Genomic DNA, 21,966 nt, shown 5'->3' on the forward strand with positions numbered 1-21,966 from the left:
CGCCGGGGGCAGGGCCGCGAGAGGGCGGCGAGCCCCGGCTGGGGCTCGGCTCGGCTCTCCCCCCGGCGGCCAGAGCGCCGCGCCGCCCCCCTCCAGGTGCCGCCCCAAGCACCCGCTTGGGTGCTTGGTGCCTGGAGCCGGCCCTGCCCCCATCCTCCTCCTTGTTCTTGCTGTTTATGCCAGGAGCCTGTGGCTTGGGCTTCTTGGAGGTATCCATGGTGAAGAGCAGGGGAGGGCGGTCTCCGCCAAGTATAGCACGCAGCTCTTTGTAAAAGCGACAGGTCTGTGGCTTGGCACCAGATCAGCTGTTGGCCTCTCTGGCTTTCTGATATGCCTGATGCAATCCCTTCACTTTCACATGACACTGTGCTGATCCCTGTCATGCCCTTTCTCCTACATCCCCCATGCAATCTGCTCATAGATGTTGATGTTTCTACGGCTGGTCCGTAGCTGTGATTGCACAGCCTTTACTTCCCATAGACCCAGGAGATCCAAGAGCTCCTCTCTATTCCAGGATGGAGCATGGCTGGAGCATGTAGCTGGCATGGTCATTTGGGCAGTTGCACACAACAATGGGAGCTGCTAGGTGTGCTTGCCAAGCTGGACAATCAGGAAAAGGCATTTCAAAAATTTGCTGGGCTTTAAAAGGGAGGGGGGCCCTCCAGTCTGCCTGACCCTGGGCAGTGGAGTTCACAATTGTGACCAGAATGGTCAGTGTCAGGCATTTTGGGATAGCTGTTGGAGGACTGTTAGAGTTGACAAAGGTAACATAGTGTCTAAATTTGCACTGTGTTGACCTCAGTACACCAACCATGGCTCAACGCCACTAAGGGAGGTGGTTGCTGCGTTGCTGTAACTGGGCACTTACATCAGTAGGAGACAAATTTAAACATAGACACGTGCACAACTAGGTCAATGCAAGGCAGCTTACCGTGACCCAACTTTGTAGTGTAGACCAGGCCTTAGAATAGGTATATGTATCACTTGGATAATTGTTCTTACACAGTCAGTCCCTCCAATATCCTCCTCCTTGATTATTTTCTCTGAACTCACTCCAGTTTGTCAGTCATCTCCTGGTAGGGAAACATCCAATTCTAGGTGCCAACTCAACACAGTGTTTTAGAGCATGGATCATCCCTTTGTGTATATGGCCAAAACCTCCATTGGCTTGTTTGACTTCCACATCTCATTGCAAATGCCTGTCTTGTTCGCTGCCTCCAAAGTTTCAGCCATACTTGCTGCCCCGATTTCCTCCTCTCTGAGGACCTGTTTGATTAATTTCCCCCAGACTGAGTCTCCTGGGAAAAGCAGGATCCAGTGCACTTGTGATTTATTACCTGCTGCCCTTTTGGGCTTAAGGGAAGGCACCTGGGTCTTAAAAAGGGGAGACAACAACTGGGGAAGTTGCTGGGAGAGCTGTTACAGAGCTGCTGAGAAGGCTCAGGAAGGAAGTTGCTGGGGGAGCTCCTGGAGGAGTAGCTTGAGAATACAGCAAACACAGGCAAACAAGGGGACCAATACAACCCCTTGACTTCAAGGGAAGAGACTGAGTAGAGGTACTGATAACTGTACCTAGCAAAGAGGTTGGTGCTAGGTGGACCTTATAGATGAGGGTCTGTGTCCAGTGGGAGACAGAGGTGGAAGAATCCTTACTGTGCCTTTGTTTTATGTTAAACCAGACCCCAACAAGACGGTTTGTTATTGGACACAAGTGCCTGTGGGACAGTAAAGGGAACCTGAGGCCAGGCATCACAGAGCCACGCTTGGCCAGCAGGTGGCACTGCAGAGTAGGCCTGCCCATTTACAGGCCCTTAGGATTATTTGTCTGTCCTCATAGATGTCCAGCTCCTCCCTATTTCTTATCACCTAGGAATGTCATTGGTGTTTTTATTCCCCATTTTGGAATGTTATTAAAGCAGTAGGAGGACCATACTGCTACTTCTGCTGCTTATGGCTCCCCACTTAGACCCTTTCCCATACCTCATTCCATTGTCACGTATCATTCCCCTCAGTTTAGGGGCTTTTAGCCAGTTACTAGGCCAGGCAATGGTCCCAGGTCCAAGCCGGTTTGAATTAATGTTGAATAAGATGATAGGCTCTCCTATCTCAGATGCTTTGCTGGCATCTTGTCACTGCTGGTTGCACCCTTATTCAGTAATTTGTATGTAAATAGGGTGCAGCTGGGCCCAGGACAGCTGCTAAACTGTGTGGGTGGAGGTTGTTTTTGAAGCTAGAAAGATAAGTACATTTAGTATGTTCCTGCTCCTCTAACTCCAGGTGACTGGCCCAGCTCTCTGCATTTGTCAAATATTGACACAGTTGCAAAGTGACCTTAATGACACAGAGATAGCCATATTTGATCCAGGCATCTGTCCTCTGCCACGGTTCCTGGGGAATGAGGCACAGTTGCAGGGGTACCTGCAAATTGCAATCTCCCTTTCCCTGCTGTTCAGTCTCTTACTCCCTGTGCTGACCCCAAGCTGCCTCCTTTCTTTTGGGAAGACAGGAGAGAATAAGCAAGACAACTGTGAATGGCCTAGCTGTAGTATAGAGAAACCTTAACCTTCCTCCAATGCTTTGGTGTGAGGTGATAGTCTGGGGGCTCTGCTTTCCCACCCTGTCAGGCCAAACCATCCTGCCTCAGTGAAAGGGGCCCTAAGGTCACTGCAGTCCTGGAGCTCAGGCCCAAAAATCAAATGGACTAGTAGGGACTGTGACTGAGACCAGGCCCTACCAGTAGCCTCTGCCCCCTCCCCCTCTGTGTGCAGTTAATCAGCTGGGCAAGATCCTCCTGCCCCCAGCTGGGACTTAGAAAGTACTGTGTGCTAATGCTATTGACACCTTCCCCTGTGCGAGAGAGGCTCTGGCTGCTGCACATGGCCCTATTTCCCCAGCTGTCCCAATGGTGTACGTTCTCCTTTGCCTTCACCCTCCTCCCTTCCCCAGCCCCTCTGCATTTCTCTCTCTCTCTCTCTCTCTGGGGATGATTTGCTCATGCTCTCTAGGTAACATAGGTTGTTTCCAGGCTGATCTCTGACCCATCATACAACCTTCCTGACCCAGGGCATCTCAGCTCTTTCTTAAGGGAGTCCTAGGGGATTTCTCCAAATGCCTCAGGGTGTGACTTTCTTCTCCCCAGAACCCCTGTTCTCAGGTCGGGGAGGGAGCCTACGTAACTGCTCTTTGTACCCCTGGCCAAAGAGTCATTTCTCCGTCTGCCCTAATACTAATATTTGCACTCCCCCCATGGAGGTAAACACTAGTTAGAAGATCTATCCAAAGCACAGACCGGAAAAATACTCCATGAGTGCAGAGGGACATAACAAAGAGCTTCATATTGAGCCACTGTCCCCCAGGCTCTGGCAGCCCCATTTTCTGTGCTCTGAACCTGTCCCATGTTACTTTGACAGACCCTGCTCTGAGGAAGCTCACACTCGTGATGGCCACATTGCTATTCTTTAACATGCTGTATGAAGCACTAGACCCTTCTTGGGTTCATTAGTCATTTTGATTTCACAGCTCTCAGGTTAATCCTGCCTTCCTGTTCTCAGCAGATTCCTCCCCTGCATCTCCAGGGCTTATCTGTCCACCTGACTAGTTTCTTGCTTGGCAAAATCTTTTCATCTCCTTTCTTTTTTGGGCTCCCTTTAGTAGATTCCCCCTTTCTCACTTGTGTAGGATAAAAGGGGCCTCCAGCACTGTCCACTTTGTGCCCCCCCCCGGGGGGGGTGTTGTATCAGGAATTGCTTTATTAAACTAACTGGAAAGAACTCCAATGGGCTGTAGCAGCAGCTGCCACCCCCTCAGTCTCCTTGGCAGTGGGGGGAGGGGAGGGGAGCTGATTCTCTGGCAGACCACCGGCTATGGTGCTCAGAGAGGAGAAGAAATGGTTGAATCCTGAACAGAAGGCTTGTGGCAAAGCCATGGGGCAGAGCTGGGAGAAAATTCACTTCCTTAAAGCATTGACTCTGTGTTACATTTCTATAGGGACCAGTCCCTGCTCTGAGGAGTTCAAGATGCAATGCCCAACAAGTTCAGAGGAGAGGGCAAGCCTAGGGGTAGGTCGTCTTCATCCTGACCTTGATCTTTGTGACCATAGTGAGTCTTTGGGAGGGGTTTGGAGGCGGAGAGCTGGGGGGGGGGGGGCGCTGGCACACATGGACTGGGAGGTTGCTTCATGTGTAAGGGGCCACATGGAGGAGAGTGAGCGTGGGCCCAGGAAATGAAGGGAGTGGTGGTGTTGGCATCCTTGGTGAAGCAAGGGGCTAAGAGGAGATCCTAAGAAATGAGCCAGGATGAAGACCATGCTGGAGTTGTGTAGAGCACTGGAGGCAAGGATGAGCAGTTTAAACTGGATGTGATGGGTAAAGGGGAGCTAGTGGAGAGATCCCCAGAGGGGAGGGATGCATTTGGGATTGGTGAGTAAGGGAGAGAATCCTTGCAGTTGCATTTTTCGATGGAGTGGAAGTGGGGGGTGAGTATTGGGGAGGCCAGAGAGGAGGAGGCTGCAGCAATCACAGATGACCAGGGCATTGACAAATGTGCGATGGGCAGATCAGGGAGACTTGGTGCCAGCCTGGATGTGAGGGGAGGTGTTGAAAATGAGTCTAGGGTTATGTCTACACTGTGGGGTAGGCAGGTGATTCCCAGATCACATACACGTGGCTCAGCCGTACTGAGTACAAACTGTCTGAACCCTGTGGGCAAGTACTCAGCATGTCAGCCATGCAGCCGCTACCCGTGCTACCATAGCTACCCTGCTATTTATACTTGCACTAGCTCTCATTGAGCTAGCGTGAGTATGTGTAAGTGAGCTGGGAATCACACTCGTAGCTCATAGTGTAGACATAGCCCATGTGACAGGGAGGCGGTGGGACCAACAGCAATGGGGCAAGGTGGGAGCAAAGATGGCTTGGGAGAAATTGTTTCAGCTATGTTGATCTAGCAGTGACCTCACTAAGGTGGGCTGGGCTCTCCTGGCTCTGCTGCTGGCTCGCTGTGTGCCTGGGAACATCCTTCTCTTTCCATCTGCTTCCATTTCCCCATCTGTGACCTCCTGGCAGTTGTGAGGCTGCAGTCACTCGTCTTTGAAGTGTTTGACCTGCCCAGTGTGATGGTGGTTATGACAGCGCTATATCAGAGCTAGGTAGTATAATTATTGTTGTTTTATTATGCTGCTCAGACCAGTAAAATGGTTGAAAGTGAAAATGCGTGAAGGGGAGGGAGAGAAGCCAAGCGAAGGAGGGACAGCAGGAGCCTCAGCCCCTGCTGTCCCTGACACACCACACACCCTGACCTCCTGGGTCCTATTTCTTCATGTTGGTTCAACATTAACCCAGACGGGGCTGGGACTTCTCTTGTCCTGCTCCCTCTTCATTTCCTCTGCAGCTGAGGCATATACCATGAGGCACAGCAGAGTCAGAGTGCTGGGCAGCCTGCTCCTTTTCTGCCTTCTGCACCTCGTGCTGAGCCATGACAGGGGTAAGGGCTCATTGAGTATCGAGGGAAGGGCAGGGGTGATGGGAGGCTGAGGAAAACGAATAGGACTGTTCATTCCCAAGCTGCAGCTGGAAGGGGAAGCCTGTATGAGGGGCTTACAGGCCCTGGAGTGGCCAGGGGTTTGTTCCAGCTAAGACGGTAGGAGTTAGCTTGCTAAGAAGTGGGGAGAGAGCGCATAGGGCTTCCCTATTGCTGTGTAGGGAGAAGCAGCAGTCCCCAGTTTCTGGGGAAAGAGCTGGATGGGGTGGGGAGAGTGGCTGGCTACTACAGTTCAGTGGATTGTGTTGGGTTATTCTGACTGTATATTTCAAAGCCCCCTGTCTTGGAGCATGAATGAACCTGGGGGGAGGGAAGGGGTATCTTAATCAGTCCTGCGCTTTGTGCTGGCCACATGTGGCATTTCCTGGGCCAGGGACTCACTTTCTCTTGGTGACCTGCTTTATTTATGGGGGGCTATTGTTCTCCACTTTGCCTTTGCCCCTCTGGCTGTCAGAACAACACGTGTAGTACAGGCTAGGCCCTATTTCATTCCCAGGCATATGCAATATACTGTCCCTGCTCCTGGTGCTCCTCCTTTGTTCCCCACTAGGGCGTCTGCTCCCTCATTCCTGTCTCTCCCTGATGTGGGGGCAGGGTCCCCTCAGACAGGACCTTCTAACGGTCTCCTCTGCCCCATTGCTATGCAGAGGAATGGGAGAAGGCTGAAGCAGATGGAAGTGATTTCCCAGCATATCCCACTGAGCTGGGATTGCAAAAAGACGCACACCAGAGTGAGAGAAACAGCTGTCAGTATGTGGCAGTACAAAGACAGTGAGTGCTGATGCTCCAAGCAGACAGACTTTGGCCCAGTAGTGAACTAGTGGAGTGGCCTTGCCAAAGGAAATGTACAGGGAAGGGGTGGAGGCCCCAGCCATTGGGGCATCTAGGACTGGTCACAGCCTTAGCTCATAGATTGCAGGGAGGTTAATCCTGCACGGGCCTCAGGGTGAACTGGCCCTATTGAGCCTCTTTCATCCCCTGTATTCCACTAGAAGTCAGGCAGTAGGAGAGGCTCGCTGGCTGTGTGTGTTTACTGATTCAGAGCCATGACCAGACATGCAGAGCCTGCAAAGGAAACGGTCAGTGTGACTGGTCAGTGTTCTGGTTTGGTAGTTTTCCTTGGGCAACAGCAAGCGCTTTCCCTGCTCAAGCGCCCTCGACGTGCCAACAAGGGATTCCTGGAAGAGGTGCTCAAAGGCAACCTGGAACGGGAGTGTCTAGAAGAGAAATGTAGCTACGAGGAGGCCTATGAAGCCCTCGAGTCCACTGTTCGCACGGTATGTACAGCCACTCTCAGGAAATGTTCCTTCATATGGGTACCGTGAGGAGAGACCAGATAGTCGAGGATCATAGCTTCCAAAGGGTTCATCCAGGGGCTGCCAAGGTGAGGTCCACTGTGTTCCCAGACCCCCTTCAAGGAATGACTTTGGTTCTGTGGCATATTTCCTAATTGGGGCAGGAACTACCTTCCTCTCCTGAAAGGTCAGAGAGGTTCTGGTGGCAGCATCCTTACAGTCCTGGGAGCCCTCCTGTCTGACAGAACGAAAGGGAAAACTCTAGGGAGGTGCCTGACAAGCCCCATCCTTATTACTGGGGGGATGCAGCTTGGTGGAGGTTGGGGGTAAGAGGTTACTTTGAGGGAAATTGGGTATATTTAGTTCTATTTGGAAAAAAATGAGCATCACAATGAGTGTAAATCAGTGTATGCTGGGAGCAAGGTGGAAGACAGCTGGGAAAGGTCTGTACAAGGAAACTAAATCTTAGTTGATACAGGGAAGAGCAAAATATTCTAAAAATGAAAAATTAATTGAAAACAGGTAAGAGTGCACAGGAATTAGGCCTAGGTTAAAGTACAATCTGTGCAGAGCCCCAGGGGTTGAAGTTATTAGGTCTGATTGCAAGATGGGGACCTCAAATAAAAAAAGGCAGAGATTTTAAAAATATAACTAACTAAGCAAGTAAGGGTTAATACAAAAGCAAGACTTCCAAACAGCCACAGCCCCTATCCTGCAAACAGGGCACATGCTTGCTTCTCAGCTCCTGCTAGTCCCAATGGAGCACATGCATGTTGTGGGGATCTGGGCCTATTTTCAATTTTTAGGCCAGTTAAACTAAGCTTGCTCAATTGTCTTTCATTTGCTTTTAAATTGAGACTAACAAGGGCAGTCAGCAGAACAAAACAAGCCTGAAAATATCTAGTTATGCCATAGCTGAGGATGATTTTTATCTATATATATTTAAAATAAGTGAAACTACAGGCTTGCCTACAAGCTGCATTAGTCCACACCAGAAGGGTGTAAATTCTAGTGCGAGCTAGCGTGTAACACACTAGCTGGCCCATGATAGTGCGCACTAAAGTTCTCTAGTGCACCTTTGAAACAGGACTACATTAATGTTCACTTAGGGTTACCAACTTTCTGATTGCAGAAAACCGAACATCCTTGCCCTGCCCCCTGTCCCACCCTTCCTGAGGCCCTGCTCACTCCATCCCCCCCTCTCCGTCACTCGCTATCCCCCACCCTCGCTCTCTCGCTTATTTTCACTGGGCTGGGCAGGAGGTTGGAGTGCGGGAGGGGGTGAGGACTCTGGCTGGGGGTGCGGACTCTGGGCTGAGGCCTCCGGGCAGGGGGATAGGCTGTGGAAGGGGAGTATGGGCTCTGGGGTGGGGCCAGAAATGAGGGGTTCAGGGTGCGTGTGGGCTCCAGGCTGGGGGTTGAGGTGCGGGGGCGTGGGTGATGGCTCCTGCTGGGGGTGCGAGCTCTGGTGTGGGGCCGGGGATGAGGAGTTTGGGAAGCAGGAGGAGGCTCCAGGCTGGGGCCAAAGGGTTTGAGGGGGAGAGGGATGCAGGCTCTGGGAGGGAGTTTTGATGCAGGAGGGAGCTCAGGGCTGGGGGTTGGGGTGCGGTACGGGGTGAGGGATGCAGGCTCCAGGGATCCAGGCAGCACTTACCTCAGGTGGCTCCCAGCAGTGACTGGCATGTCCGGCTCCTAGGTGGAGGCATGGCCCAGGGGGCTCCGCAGGTGCTGCCTCGGCCCGCAGGCGCTGCCCCCACAGCTCCCATTGGCCGTGGTTCCCAGTCAATGGGAGCTATGGAGCCGGCACTTAGGGCGGGGGCAGCATGCAGAGCCCCTGTGGCTGCGCCTCCGCTTAGGAGCTGGAGGGAGATGCTAGCTGCTTCCAGGAGCTGCGTGGAGCCAGAGCAGGCAGGGAGCCTGCCTTAGCCACGCTGTGCCGCCGACCGGACTTTTAACGGCCCAGTCAGCAGTGCTGGACTGGAGCCGCCAGGATCCCTTTTTGACCGGGCATTCCGGTCGAAAACTAGACATCTGGCAAACCTATGCATGCTCTTAGTACACACCAGCAGGGTCCACACAAGCCAGTTAGTGTGCAACATGCTAGTGTGTACTAGAATGTATACCCTTCTAGCAAGGACTAACGTGCCTTATAGATAAGTCTGGTAGCAATCTTGTACAATCAGCCCCTGACTCCTTTGCTTATGATGTATCCCTTGCCCCCAAGCTTTGTCAGTTATTTGTCTTTCCAGTTTAGGAGGTTTTGGCACCAGGGATTGTCCCTTACTATATGTCTAGGCAGCACCCAGCACATTTGGGATACTACTGTAATATAAATCATAGAGATAATGCTTGCCACTGTGCCTGACCTTGCAGGGATGGAAGCAGAGAGGAGTGTGTGGCTGGCTGATGTAAACTTAGGGACCCCAAGCCCAGAATGGAGAGGGAAGGCAGCTGACCACAGGAAAGGCCATTACTGCCAGTGTTCCCCCACCTGAATTGCTTTGTCTCCAGTCCCCTGCTACTCCCCAAGTGGGGTAGTTCTCAAGGCAGTATTCTGTTTGAAGAGGATTTGACAGCTGGAAACTGTGATGATGCTGAGATAGGTCAGCCAGAAGTGAAATGGGCTGCTTTCAAACGCCTCCATTGGGGCAGGGCTGTGATAGGAGAGGTATCCCCAGAATTTGACAGGAAAGCATGTGACTCAGTGTCACTTTCTCTCTGTTGTGCTCCAGTATCTTTGATCTCAGCAGGGCCAGAGTTTGCTCCCTGTTTGCCAAGAAGGGACGTTCTCTTACTGAGATGGTGTCTGGCTTTGGTTTGAATTGCAGAAGTTAAGGCAGGGCTGAGGCTCCATTACTCGGATCCTAAGTGTTTGCATTTGTTTTGCAGAATGAATTCTGGAGGAAATACAGGGGTAAGTTGGTTAAAGTCCTGCAAATGCTTTGATGTCCCACAGGCTGTACTGCTGTACCCCAAAGAGCTGGCTCCCTAGCTTCGTTAGCAGGGCCCACTCCCCAGGGCTCTATCCTCTCATATGTTATGCTGACTTGAGCTGCAGTGCTCATTGGAGTGCCTGTGACCTGACAGGTTTCTTGCTCTTGTTTGTTAGAATGTGAATCCCAGAGGAAGCTCAGGACAGCTCTGGATGAGTGTCTGACAGGTAAGAGGGGCTTGGAGACCTTGTGAGCCACTGGAGATGGTGAGTTCCTGGAAACCTGCTCCCAGCACAATTTGGGAGGAAATTCTAAAGAAGCAGGGAGGTCATCAGATGGACAATATCAGGGGGAGCAACAGCACTTAGAGGGGGAGGCAGAGCCCCCTAGACTTTCCTGCCATATTGATCCCCCCACAAACACTTTTCTTTAACATCCTAAAAACCCTGGAGTCCCCCTTGGAATAGCATAGGATAGATGCCCAGCTGCCGCCAGCTCCAGTGAGGAGCCAGTTCCTCACTACTATTCCCAGCTACCCCCAGCTCCAAATCAAGGCACTGAGATACAGAAGTGAAGTCCATCAGGATGATCTGGGGGTAAAGTTTGTTTAAGGTGGGTCTATGCATGTATGTGAGAACCCAAGTCAGGGATTTGTAGGCTGGTACCTATGGACTCCATGAAAATAGTGCCTCTGATTTCCCTCTGGATCTGACTTGCCCTCTGTTGGGACTTTGGCAGGAAACTGTGTCGCAGGCAGTGGGCAGAACTATCAAGGGACAGTTTCTGTCACCAAGTCGGGGATTGAATGTCAGTTCTGGACAAGCAAATTCCCTCACAGACCTGAGTAAGTCCATAACCCTCTTCCGCACACACTAAATCCCAGCTCTGGTTAGAGGAGCCAGGTTGTGAGGAAGACCACAACCCTGACTGGAGGGGTTCTCTAGGCTGCTAGCTACCTCATCACTCCTTTCTCATAGGTTTAACACCACCACCCATCCGAATGCCAATCTCACCAAGAATTACTGCAGGAACCCAGACAACAACCCAAATGGCCCCTGGTGCTACACCCGAGACCCAGCAGTGCGATGGGAGGAGTGTGCTGTTCCAGTGTGTGGTGAGCCTCGACACTGGGCCCTGAGATACCCCGCTCCCTGGGAGGGAAGAATTTACTCTAATGCTGATACTAAGGACCTCAAGAAAGGGGAGGGTCTGTGGAGAGTGGGTGTGGGAGGGAGGAGTCCTGTGGGAATGGGTGGCAGAGCTATGGCTTGGAAGGCAAAGGCACACTGAGCTGGAGAGGGCTCCCCATTGTGCTGCCCATTCACCTAGCTTGCTTAGGTCCCTCTGAAGTGCTCAGTCTTTACTATTCTTTGCTACTCTACAAAGGGCCGGCCCCAGGCACCAGCGAAGGAAGCAGGTGCTTGGGGTGGCCAATGGAAAGGGGCGGCACGTCCGGGTCTTTGGCGGCAATTCAGCGGCGGGTCCCTCAGTCCCTCTCAGAGCAAAGGACTCGCCGCCAAATTGCCGCCGAAGAATGAAGCGGCGCGGTAGAGCTGCCGCTGAAGTGCCGCCGATGGCGGCTTTATCTTTTTTTTTTTTTTTTTTCCGCTTCACCGCTTGGGGCGGCAAAAAAGCTGGAGCCGGCCCTGACTCTAAATAATGTTGTGCCCCCTAGAGCCTTGCAGCAGCTGCATCACTGCTGCCAGCCTCAAGCATTCATAAATCAGGAATGAATACATCACATTTTTTTGCCTACTTTCTGTTTTTTTTAAGTAACCGTTATGGCAAAACCATCCTTCCCCTATTTGTGTGTGATACCCTCAGGTTCAAAACACACAAACACACACACACTCACTCACTCACTACTTGACCTCCGCTTATCCTCTCATCATCGAGGGGGTGGGGAACTGCCATTCTCAGCAGTGCCAGCCCCAAAGGTTCCAAAATCATGTTAGACATGAAACACGTGTGAGATTGCCCCCAAAACCATGATTTAAATATAGAGAGAGACCAAAAAACAAAATATAGGTTTTGGGTTATTTTTTTTTTTAAATTCCTGCCCCCTCCAGTGTGTGGGGGGGTGACAATTGGTGGTACCAATAGTCCCAAATTGATTAAGGTGATTTTTGGCACCTTGCTGCAGGAGCTCTCAGCCCCCATCTGCCAGCCTCACATCTGTTCCTGCAACTCCAGGTATTTCTTGCCCCCTCCCTCTTCCCAGGCCAGGTGTTGTAGGGAAGGAGAGTGGAGGGGGAAGGCGCAGAGGAACCCTGCTGTTCCCACCACTGCTCACAGGAGGGGAGCAGAGCCATCCAGAGCTGCTGGGCTCTTTCTGCTCCCTCCTCCCCTCCTGTGAGACTGGCCTGGGGGTGGGCGGGTCCTGAGGGGATAGCTCTGCCGGCTTCCCCAGGAGGTGGGGCAGGCAGCCAATCAGAGAGGGTTTTACCTCAGGCAGAGCTGAAACATGAGAGGAGTTGGCAGAAGGGTTTCTGCCCTGGCCAAAGGCGGGTGATGCATGAAGCACTCTCCAGCCTTGGCAGTGCTGTGTCCTTCTCCTCCCTGCCCCTCTCTCGCTTGGCAGCTGCCCCCACCTTGTGCTCTGCCCCCTGCTCTCCCACAGGCTGCTGCACCCCCTAGACATCCACTTAGTCTCCCCTGTGCAGGCTGCAGCCCCCTGCACCGCATTAGCCCAGCCCCTCTCCCCAGTGTCCTCTCTAGCTCCCTCTAGAGTGGCAGCCATCTTCCTTGAGATCAGCATGGCCTCAGTCTCATTGAACAGATGGGATGTGATAGCCATCTCGCTAGGAGCAGCCTCACGTCCACATGCAGAGTCTGTCAGGAAATGGCAGCCGTTGTGCCAGGCGTCAGCCCTGCTGACAGTAGGCGATGGCAGCCCTTCTGATAGGGGAGCTTTCAAGGCTGAAACTAGGAATAAGAGCATGTGAATATATATATTTTTTAAATGCCACTGTTCCCCTTTGCTGGGGGAGACTCGGCCACTAGTCCCTGTGCTGTTCTCTGCTCCTTGGCCAGTTTCTGACCCATGGCAGAGGCTTTTACTAGCTGACTCTCCCTTAGCCATCATCTTGCTTACATGCTGAGAGACTAGCACGTTAGAGAGGCATCATTTCCCTTCATGGATGGTGCCCTGGTTGCTCATGCAGGGCAGGAACTGGCTACACCAGGGAGGGGCAGCTTCTTGGAAGCTAGGCTTGACCCTGCTGCTGCTTGCTCAGGTAGCTACGATATCACAGATGTGCCTGCTGCTGTCACAGCAGCTGCCAACACTGGGGCTCCAGTACTACACGAGGAGAATGAAAGGAGGGTGAGGCCAAGCTACAGCTGCACAGTACCTCTCCTGGTGTCTGCCTGCCTGCCCAAGAAACTGGAGCCCTGCTCCCCATGACTTGCTGCCAGGCGAGACCTGTGAGAGAATGAGTACAGAACTAATGGACTTTGGGGCTGTGAAGAATATTTTGTCTCATTGACTGAGGCAGAAATGTTTTGAGGGGGCCTGTGGTTTGGAAGCTGGCTGCACATCACTGCGAAGGGCTATCTCCCCATGTGCTCGAAAGGAGTGGAGGGCTGTGGTCGCTCTAGCTCAGAACTATAAGTGGTTTCTTGGGTAACCCTCCACACAGGGCCGTCCTTACCCATACGCAAAGTACGCAGCTGCGTAGGGCACCAGGAAATTTGGGGCACCAAATTTCCTGGTGCCCTGCTCAGCTGCGTGCTGCTCCAGCTCCTGCTCTGCCTCTTTCCCCAGGACCCCGCCCCTGCCCTAGCCCCACCCCCACTCCCCTGAGGACTCCAGAAGCGGTCGGTCCTGCACTCACCGGTAAGTGCCTGCTCCGCTCCCCTGGCTCCCAGCCACGCTGCCCACAAGTGCTGGGGTGCGGTTCCCCCCCCCAAAGCCTGGGAGCCAGGGGAGCAGAGCAGGCTGGGGCCGGGTCACTCCATTTCCCGCAGGAAGTGCCTGGGGCATCAATATAACTGCCTTGTAGGGAGCCTTCCCCTGAAAATGCAAACACACTGAAGTTCCATTAACACCTGGGGATGGCACAGAGAAGTGGGATGAAGGTCTGCTTCATTTTACTTTGAGTGAAGCAGCATCCCCAGGTGCCTCATTGGTGAGAAGGGGGCTCCTGGGCTGTGTGGGGTATCCCAGGGGATTCAGGGTGGGGACTCCCAGACATAGTGGAGTGATGGGACATAATGAAGTCCTCTGGGGCCTGCTGGAATCTGGGCTGTAGCAGACACCAGCACTTCCCACTGCAGGTCCGTGAGTCTGATAACAGCTGTCTTGCTCCTTCTCTTTCAGGTCAGGACAAGACCACAGTTCCATTTAGTCCCCGGTCCCCTCCACTGGACAAAACACAGCAGCCATGTGAAACGGACAAAGGGATGAATTACCATGGGAATCTCTCTGTCACCATCTCTGGGACCAAGTGTTTGCCATGGGCCTCAGACAAGGCAAAGGAGCTGTCCCATGGAAATACATTTTCCCGAGAAGTGAAGCTGGTGGAAAATTATTGCCGGAATCCTGATGACGATGATGAAGGTGTCTGGTGTTATGTGGATCATCCAAATACTACCTTTGAGTACTGTGACCTGCACTACTGTGGTGAGGCGTGTCAGTGGGTATGGGGCTGCCATGGGGATCTTGGGCCTGCAGGGTGGGAGAAATTCACAGCAGCCAGGAGGATACAGTACTGTGGTGAAGGGATCCTGTAGTGAGGAGTGGGTGGGCTACAACCTCATGGGAGACTACACGTATGGGATTCATCTGTTTACATGAAGTCATGCATGTGTGGGTCACATGGTGTATGTGTACACATGTAAGACTATGCCTGAGGTTTGAGGGGCCCTTTATTGACTGACAACCCCATCCCCCTGCATCACCTCAATATGTGCCCCCATATTCCAGCTAACTGGATGCTGCTTATTAGTTCACCTGTTGGCCAGAGGTTGGGAAGGAGAATTAGTGAACCAATGGTCTTGCTTAAAAAAGCAATACTTCCACCAACCCCACTATGTGTGGGAAGGGATGGTGCCACTTCTGAAGTCCTATGTAAAACGCTGGAGCTTTGCCTCTGAACATCTCTGTCTGTCTCTCTCAGCGAGGCCTCTGGATGAGATGGACGAAGCAATAGCAGGGAGGACCATTACCCAACAGCACCAAACCTTCTTTGATGTTAAGACTTTTGGTTCAGGTGAAACAGGTGAGCAAAGGACCCAGGAGGCACAAACATAGCACCAAAAGTGCTGCAGAAGCTGCAACTCCTTCCCACAATGCATTGTTCCTCAGAAAAAAAAGCCTGTTAAATGCCTACTGCTGAAAGCAGAAGTGGATGTTAAAACTACTTTAGGTTTTGTCTAAAAAGCTCATCCAAAGCTAGCCTCCAGTTGTGAGGAACCTCTCAGTCCTTACAGTCCCAGCTTTCCCCAGCAGGAGGTGCCGTGGGGAGATCCCTGCTACTTCAACCCTGGTTCAGAGCAAGAAGTGCTGTAGGAGAAGGTGCAAGACTGCTGGCTTTGGGAGATCTTCCAGTCCCAGCCTCTCCCAGCAAAGAGCACAGTAGAGAATGAGTAGGGTTACTGTCTTTTGAAATGCAAAAAAATCAGCACTTCCTACCCCCCCACCCCCAAGGCAAGCCTGCCACAACCCCAACCACAAGGCAATTCTGCAAACCCCCCCCTTCAACAGCCACTTATAGTATATAGAGGGAAAACATCATCGATAACAAATGGGCATTTGTTTTATCAGCACATTTTGCCAGCCACCCTTTAGTCTGTTTCGTTAACCAGTTGTCATTGAATGTGCATTTTTTTGCATTCTGATGTGAGCTTTATTTTTTTTATTGGGGGGAGGGGAGTAGTAGGATCACTCACACCATCGCCCTGATCTTTCATTATTTAATATGCCTTGCATGTCTCCTCAATCCTGCGTGACTCAAACCCTCTCTCGCACGTGCAGTGTGCTTGCATGTTGGAGGGCAAGGAAGCTGTTATATTTTCAACAGTTTTGATGTGTTATTGCTTAAACTGTGGAAGTGGGAACACTGCAGCATTGTTAGCTGGACACACAAACTTTTAACATTAGATATCCCAGTGTAGTGTGGTGATAATGTAAATCTTTAGACCCATATGGAAGAAACCAGGCAGATTACATTTATTTTTCTGGTAACTGGCAAATTCATGTCAAATACCACCCAGGTGGTAACCCTAAAAATGAGGCAGCTACCAATTACTCCCAGTCAAGCATGTTGTTGTCTGTAGAGTGGGTCCCCTGTATTGCAAATCAGGTAGAGTAACAGAGACAGGCTGCCTGGTTTTTCAGATTGTGGCATCCGTCCCCTGTTTGAGAAGAAACAGATTTCTGATAAGAGTGAGCATGAGCTGTTGGACTCCTACATTGAGGGCCGGATTGTAAAGGGGGAAAATGCAGAAGTTGGCAGTGCCCCCTGGTAAGTACTGTTGCTGCAGTTTCTCTACAGTCTTTCCTTTTAGACCAGGGGAAATCAGGAGTCTGGCAGCTGGCACGGTGTATTCAGCCAGCACCACCTCTACTCATAGCCCCTTCTGGGGTTGACTTGGCAGCACTACTACAGCTGGACAGAGACTCCCTCTCTCCTTTGGAGCCAAGTGCATGGCTGCCATGGAAAGGGAAGCACTCTGCAGACAGTGTGTTTCACCCTCATCCTACTTGTTCCAGTCCTGCAGGCACAGGTCTCTGTTGGTGGCCATGGCAGGGATTAGAAGTCTAATTAGATGGGGAAAGTGGCAGGGGAAAAGTACCCTTCAGATAGGACTGCAAGGAGAATACTCATCCTCAGTTCCAGGTCCTAAGGACTAGACCTGACTCATGCTAGGGGAGTGCTGTCATGGTCTCCTGGGGCAGTGAGGGCAGGTTTCCCTGGTCATGCCAAACTGCTGTTCCTGCAAGGCACGCAAGAACATGCAGCCAGCTGAGCCAGTGCCCTGGGTAAATCTCTCACCTTCTCTTCCCATCCCAGGCAGGTGATGCTTTTCAGGAAGAGGCCACAGGAGTTGCTGTGTGGTGCCAGCCTCATCAGCGACCGCTGGGTCCTTACTGCTGCCCACTGCCTCTTTTACCCACCCTGGGACAAGAACTTCACCACAGATGACATCTTGGTGCGGATTGGGAAGCACCAGAGAACAAAGTAAGAACTTGAACGGGGGAGGGAGGGGGAAGCAGATGAGTCCCCCATGAGTGTAGTGGGAGAATAAAGTTGGGGTCTAGAGAGGACGTCATCTGGCATTATGGGAACCCCTGTGGCGAACCAGACTGTCAGGTGGTTCCCCAGGTTATAGTGGGTTCCTATGGAGATACCACTCACTGAGGCTCTGCTGATCCCAGAGTCTAAAGTGAAAGGGAGGGCAGTTTGGGCCACTCTTCCTTGTGAGAAGGTTGGCGCGGCAAGACAGCCAGAGGGCCAGCAGCCCCCAGAGCTCACAGCTGCTGCACAGTCACTTCTCTCCTTCCGTGGGAATCGTTTCAGGTACGAGCAGAGCATAGAGAAAATCGCCATGCTGGATAAAATCATCATCCATCCCAAGTACAACTGGAGAGAGAACCTGGACCGAGACATTGCACTGTTGCTCCTGAAGAAACCTATAGTCTTTAGCGACCGCATCCACCCTGTCTGTCTGCCTACCAGGGAGCTGGTGCAGAGGTGAGGAGGCTGGAGGGAGAAAGCAGCCCCAGAACCCCAGGGAGCAAGGCTGCAAATGTCTCCTTTGGGTCTACATGAAGGATCAGAAAAGCCCTAGCAAAAAGCAGGATGCATCTTCTGTGCTGGTTTGCAATAGGGGAGCCAGTTGGTGAGGTGCCCCTCCAGAGTCTGGGCAGTGCTAGGCTATAAGGGTGACATGTAATATTTCCATGTGCTTTAACCTTGCTTCTTCCTGCAGCCTGATGCTGTCAGGATTCAAAGGGCGGGTATCTGGATGGGGAAATCTGTATGAGACCTGGAGCTCTGGCACCACCGCACTGCCCTCAGTTCTGCAACAGGTGAACCTCCCCTTAGTCAGCCATGATACCTGCAAGGCATCCACTAACATCAAACTCACTGAAAACATGTTCTGTGCAGGTAAGTGCTGCTGGGTGTGCAGAGCTAACTGCTGCACATGGGGGCAGTGATGGATGGGTCAGGGGGCAAAGTTGCTCTCGGTACCATGTGCCATAATGCAAGGGATCACTTAGCTTAATTACTGCCCAGTAAACTTTGATCTATCCTAAAGAAATAGTATACCCAGGGCATGAATGAGCCTCTGGAATTCCCAGCCTATGTAGGGGATGAATAGGGGGACCAGACAGCAAATGTGAAAAATTGGGACAGGGGGTGGGGGGTAATAGGAGCCTATATAAGAAAAAGACCCAAAAATCGGTACTGTCCCTATAAAATTGGGACATCTGGTCACCCTAGGGATGAAGAATTTAGAGCCATGAATAAGGCTCTTGGGAATCAGCTGGTTGTGAGAGATGAGATAGAATGGGGCTTGGAATTCTCCCCTCCCTCCTGTACAGAATTAGCAGAGTCTAACATTAGGGAATTCTGAGGGCTTGGCTGTAGTAGTGGTCAATACCTAGGATACTGAATGTGAGGGAGTGACTGCCTGAGCCTGTTTTACATAGTGCTTCATTCAACTTGCATTGCTGAAAACAGATTTCAGAGTAGCAGCTGTGTTAGACTGTATCCACAAAAAGAACAGGAGTACTTGTGGCACCTTAGAGACTAACAAATTTATTTGAGCATAAGCATCCGAAGAAGTGGGATGTAGCCCACGAAAGCTTATGCTCAAATAAATTTGTTAGTCTCTAAGGTGCCACAAGTACTCCTGTTCTTATTGCTGAAAACATTAGTGTTAAATAGCACCAGCTGAGGGCAGACACTGCAGCATTTGGAGGCAAGGAAACAGACTTTTAGATAATGAAAACAGAGGGAGGCTGTTCCAGAGCTGCAGCAGAGAGAGCCCTGACCCTAGCAGTGGTGATACCAATAATATAGGATGGGGTGGGCAAACTTTTTGGCCCGAGGGCCACATCTGGGAACAGAAATTGTATGGCGGGCTATGAATACTCACAAAATTGGGGTTGGAGGGGGCGGTGGAGTCTGGGCTCTGGCTGGGGGTGAGGAGTATGCTCCAGGCTGGGACCGAGGGGTTTGGAGGGCAGGAGGGGGATCAGGGCTGGGGCGTGGGCTCTGGGGATGAGGGGATTGGGGTGCAGGAGGGTGCTCCAGGCAGGGACCAAGGGATTTGAGGGGGGATTTAGGGGTGCAGACCATGGGCAGCGCTTATCTCAAGTGGCTCGCCGAAGCAGCAGCATGTCCCTGCTCCAGCTCCTACATGGAGGTGTGGCCAGGCAGCTCCCATTGACCGCAGTTCCTGGCCAATGGGAGCTGCAGGGGTGGTGCTTGGAGTAGGAGCAGTGTGCAGAGCAGTCTCCCCAGTCTACCCCTACCCGTAGGAGCGGGGGGGCTATGCCACTGCTTCTGGGAGCCATGTAGAGCAGCCCCTGGCCCCACTCCCCAATGGGAGCTTGAGGGCTGGATTAAAATGGGTGGCAGGCTATAGTTAGCTCACCCTGCTATAGGAAGAAATCAGGTGAGAATAGCAAAAAGTCTTTTAAGGGGAATAGAGTACAGCAAGGCTAGGGATGATCTTAAATAAGGGCAACTGGATCCTGTACTAAATAGGGGAGGGGATTAAATGAATGTAAGAAGACTGACTGGATTTTGCTCAAAAAACCTAGGACTTAGAGTAGGGACCTACAATATCCCAGGCCAAAGCTTTAGTGTGCGTGGGCGTGAGGTCACAGTAGATGGGAGTCTGGGGCAGTGTACTAATCCAGGGGAGAGGAGATGGAATTAAGGCAGCACTGGAAACAAGGTGGGAGTGGCTATAAGAAAGCACCTTTATTTGAGCTTTTCAATGGAAAGATACTAATCAAGTAAGCTGGTAGCTTTATGATGATACACACAGAGGGTGAGTAAGGGCATGTTTGGAAGGGCCATACTGTTAGTACCATTTCCCAGCCTTAGCATCGGTGTAACATTAAAGGTACAAATGAAGAAGTAGAGAAAACAGCCCTTTGCCTCTTCTCCTGTAGGGTATGGTCCTGAAGACTCCAAGAGAGGGGATGCTTGCGAGGGGGACAGTGGGGGCCCTTTTGTCATGAAGGTATGTGCAACAAGCATGGTGGCTTTGCTCATAGGAGACTTTGGGAGGAGGTTGCCGCAGAAGCCTTAGAACGTTAAGAGGGCTGAAGTGATAGTGGGGAGGTGTTCTCTCAAATGGCTGCAGATGCAGTTACCTAAACAGTAGATCTATTTCTGGTTTTGAACTGAAGAGAAATCCTGAAATAATCCAGCCACATTCTACATTGATCAAGCTTCATGCATTCTCAGACCACCTGTGAAGAGTTTAAGGGAGTGATAGCTTGCCTGAGCAGATCTACCCCAGCGGGGTATCCAGTTAACACGTGACTATTAGTGCTCCCATCCAACTGGGCTACAGCTGTCACTGTTGAGCTCTACCTAGCACAGCTGGAGGTCCAGGCTGGCTAGGGCACAAAAATCTCACTGTTCTTGAGGCTAGTACTGTGTAGAGCACTAATTTATTTTCCTGTCTGTCTCTGTAAGAGCCCACAAGAAAACCGCTGGTATCAGGTGGGGATCGTCTCATGGGGAGAAGGCTGTGATCGTGATGATAAATATGGATTTTATACACATGTATTCCGCTTGAAGAAATGGATGCTAAAAACCATCAACAAATATGGGCAATAAAGAAAGCATTTGTCACATCTCAACTCTTACAGCTGCTTTAATTTGTAGCAATATGAACACTAAGGAAAGTGAAGTAAGATGTCCAGAGGTATTCTCTAGCATCATTGCCAATAAAATGGTTATAGCAACAATTGTACCTGCTTTGTATGTTGGCAGTGCTGAGAACAGGACTTGGTTCCATCCAACTCTAATCTGTGTAATTAGTGCCCTAGCACCTGAGCACTAATAAGGACATGTGTATTAAACAAGTCAGCTTACCAATCTTTACCCCTGCCCCTAGAGATAAGCATGTCACATTATCCTAGTTTTAGACAGAGGTAATGCCTAAAGTCACAAACCAAGAGACCTTGATTATGTGCTCCTTGTCAGTTGTAGAGCATCAGCTTCTAGCAACTAGACTGAGCCTACAGAGAAGGAAACACTAAACTGCTACAAGGGGGCAGTTAAAATGCTACTATAAAAAAAATCTCACCCTCAGCAAGAGGAAGGCAAGGGGCAGCTGTCCACCTCCAAGGAAAGGGTATTGTATGAGTAGAAGACATGGGAAGCACCCTAAACAAATACTTACAGTGTTCATCTTCGAATAAGCACTTTGCTAGTTAGGTGGCTGGGGCTCTTGGCTAGAAGAACCACTTTGCACCCCCCCCCCCCCACACACACAGCGCCCCCAGATGGCCTGTTCTCTGACAGTTGACAATGTAGTCAGTGTAAACAGTTGGTTGTGCTGCAAGGGAAAGATTGCATTTTTGAAAAGGGATTAGGTAATAGGTTAAGAAGGTTACTTAGTTTTTCTGAACTGCTGGGATGTAATTAAACCCATCAGAACAATTGCTGGACACTAGGCTCCCTCTCCCCCACTAGGTAATCTAAAAGTCATTCCTACAGCAGTATAGTGAATCTGGGACAGCTAGTATGACAAGGCTGAGAGCACCACCATATGGAATAAGGGAACACTTTAAAATGGTCAAATTCCACAAAAAACTTACAGGGCTATCAGGTGCTTGTTTTATACATTTAATGGCCTCTGCTTACAAGAGTCTGGAGTAAAATGTCCTGACTATGAAAACAGTTGTCAGGTCTAATGTACTTAGTCTAACAGTAGGAAAATGAGGAAAAAATAGACTAGTTTCATGTCTGGTACAGTCACTTTAAAGGCAGACTTGTTACACACTTGTTTTGAAACAAAATTTAACTAATGGGATGGAAATATTTGCAATAGGCTGATTAGTGTGCTTTTTTTTTTAAACTAACGGCCTACATTTTACCTATCACGTAATTCCTGGCCCAACCATACACCATTAGACAAGAATAAGCTATACTGCAGAAGCAACATAGGGCAAAAACCTTAGATAATACTGGTTTCTACCACTGATACTTAATTGCTTCTGA

General features: G+C 51.0%; 1 protein-coding gene across 1 annotated transcript; it reads left to right on the top strand.

Annotated features, from left to right (window-relative positions):
- The first annotated feature begins 5,192 nt into the window (after positions 1-5,192).
- On the top strand, positions 5,193-20,708 carry F2 (coagulation factor II, thrombin). Its single transcript, XM_024214969.2, has 14 exons — positions 5,193-5,481; positions 6,652-6,815; positions 9,723-9,747; positions 9,943-9,993; positions 10,505-10,610; positions 10,744-10,880; positions 14,088-14,390; positions 14,887-14,988; positions 16,107-16,233; positions 16,783-16,950; positions 17,290-17,463; positions 17,702-17,880; positions 19,902-19,972; positions 20,434-20,708. Exons 1-14 carry the CDS (start codon positions 5,208-5,210, stop codon positions 20,575-20,577), a joined length of 2,025 nt encoding a protein of 674 aa, XP_024070737.2. The 5' UTR covers positions 5,193-5,207; the 3' UTR covers positions 20,578-20,708.
- Positions 20,709-21,966: the final 1,258 nt, after the last annotated feature.

Source organism: Terrapene carolina, unplaced genomic scaffold (genome assembly GCF_002925995.2).
Source record: "Terrapene carolina triunguis isolate 2854851 unplaced genomic scaffold, T_m_triunguis-2.0 Scaffold96, whole genome shotgun sequence".
NCBI lineage: Eukaryota > Metazoa > Chordata > Testudines > Emydidae > Terrapene > Terrapene triunguis.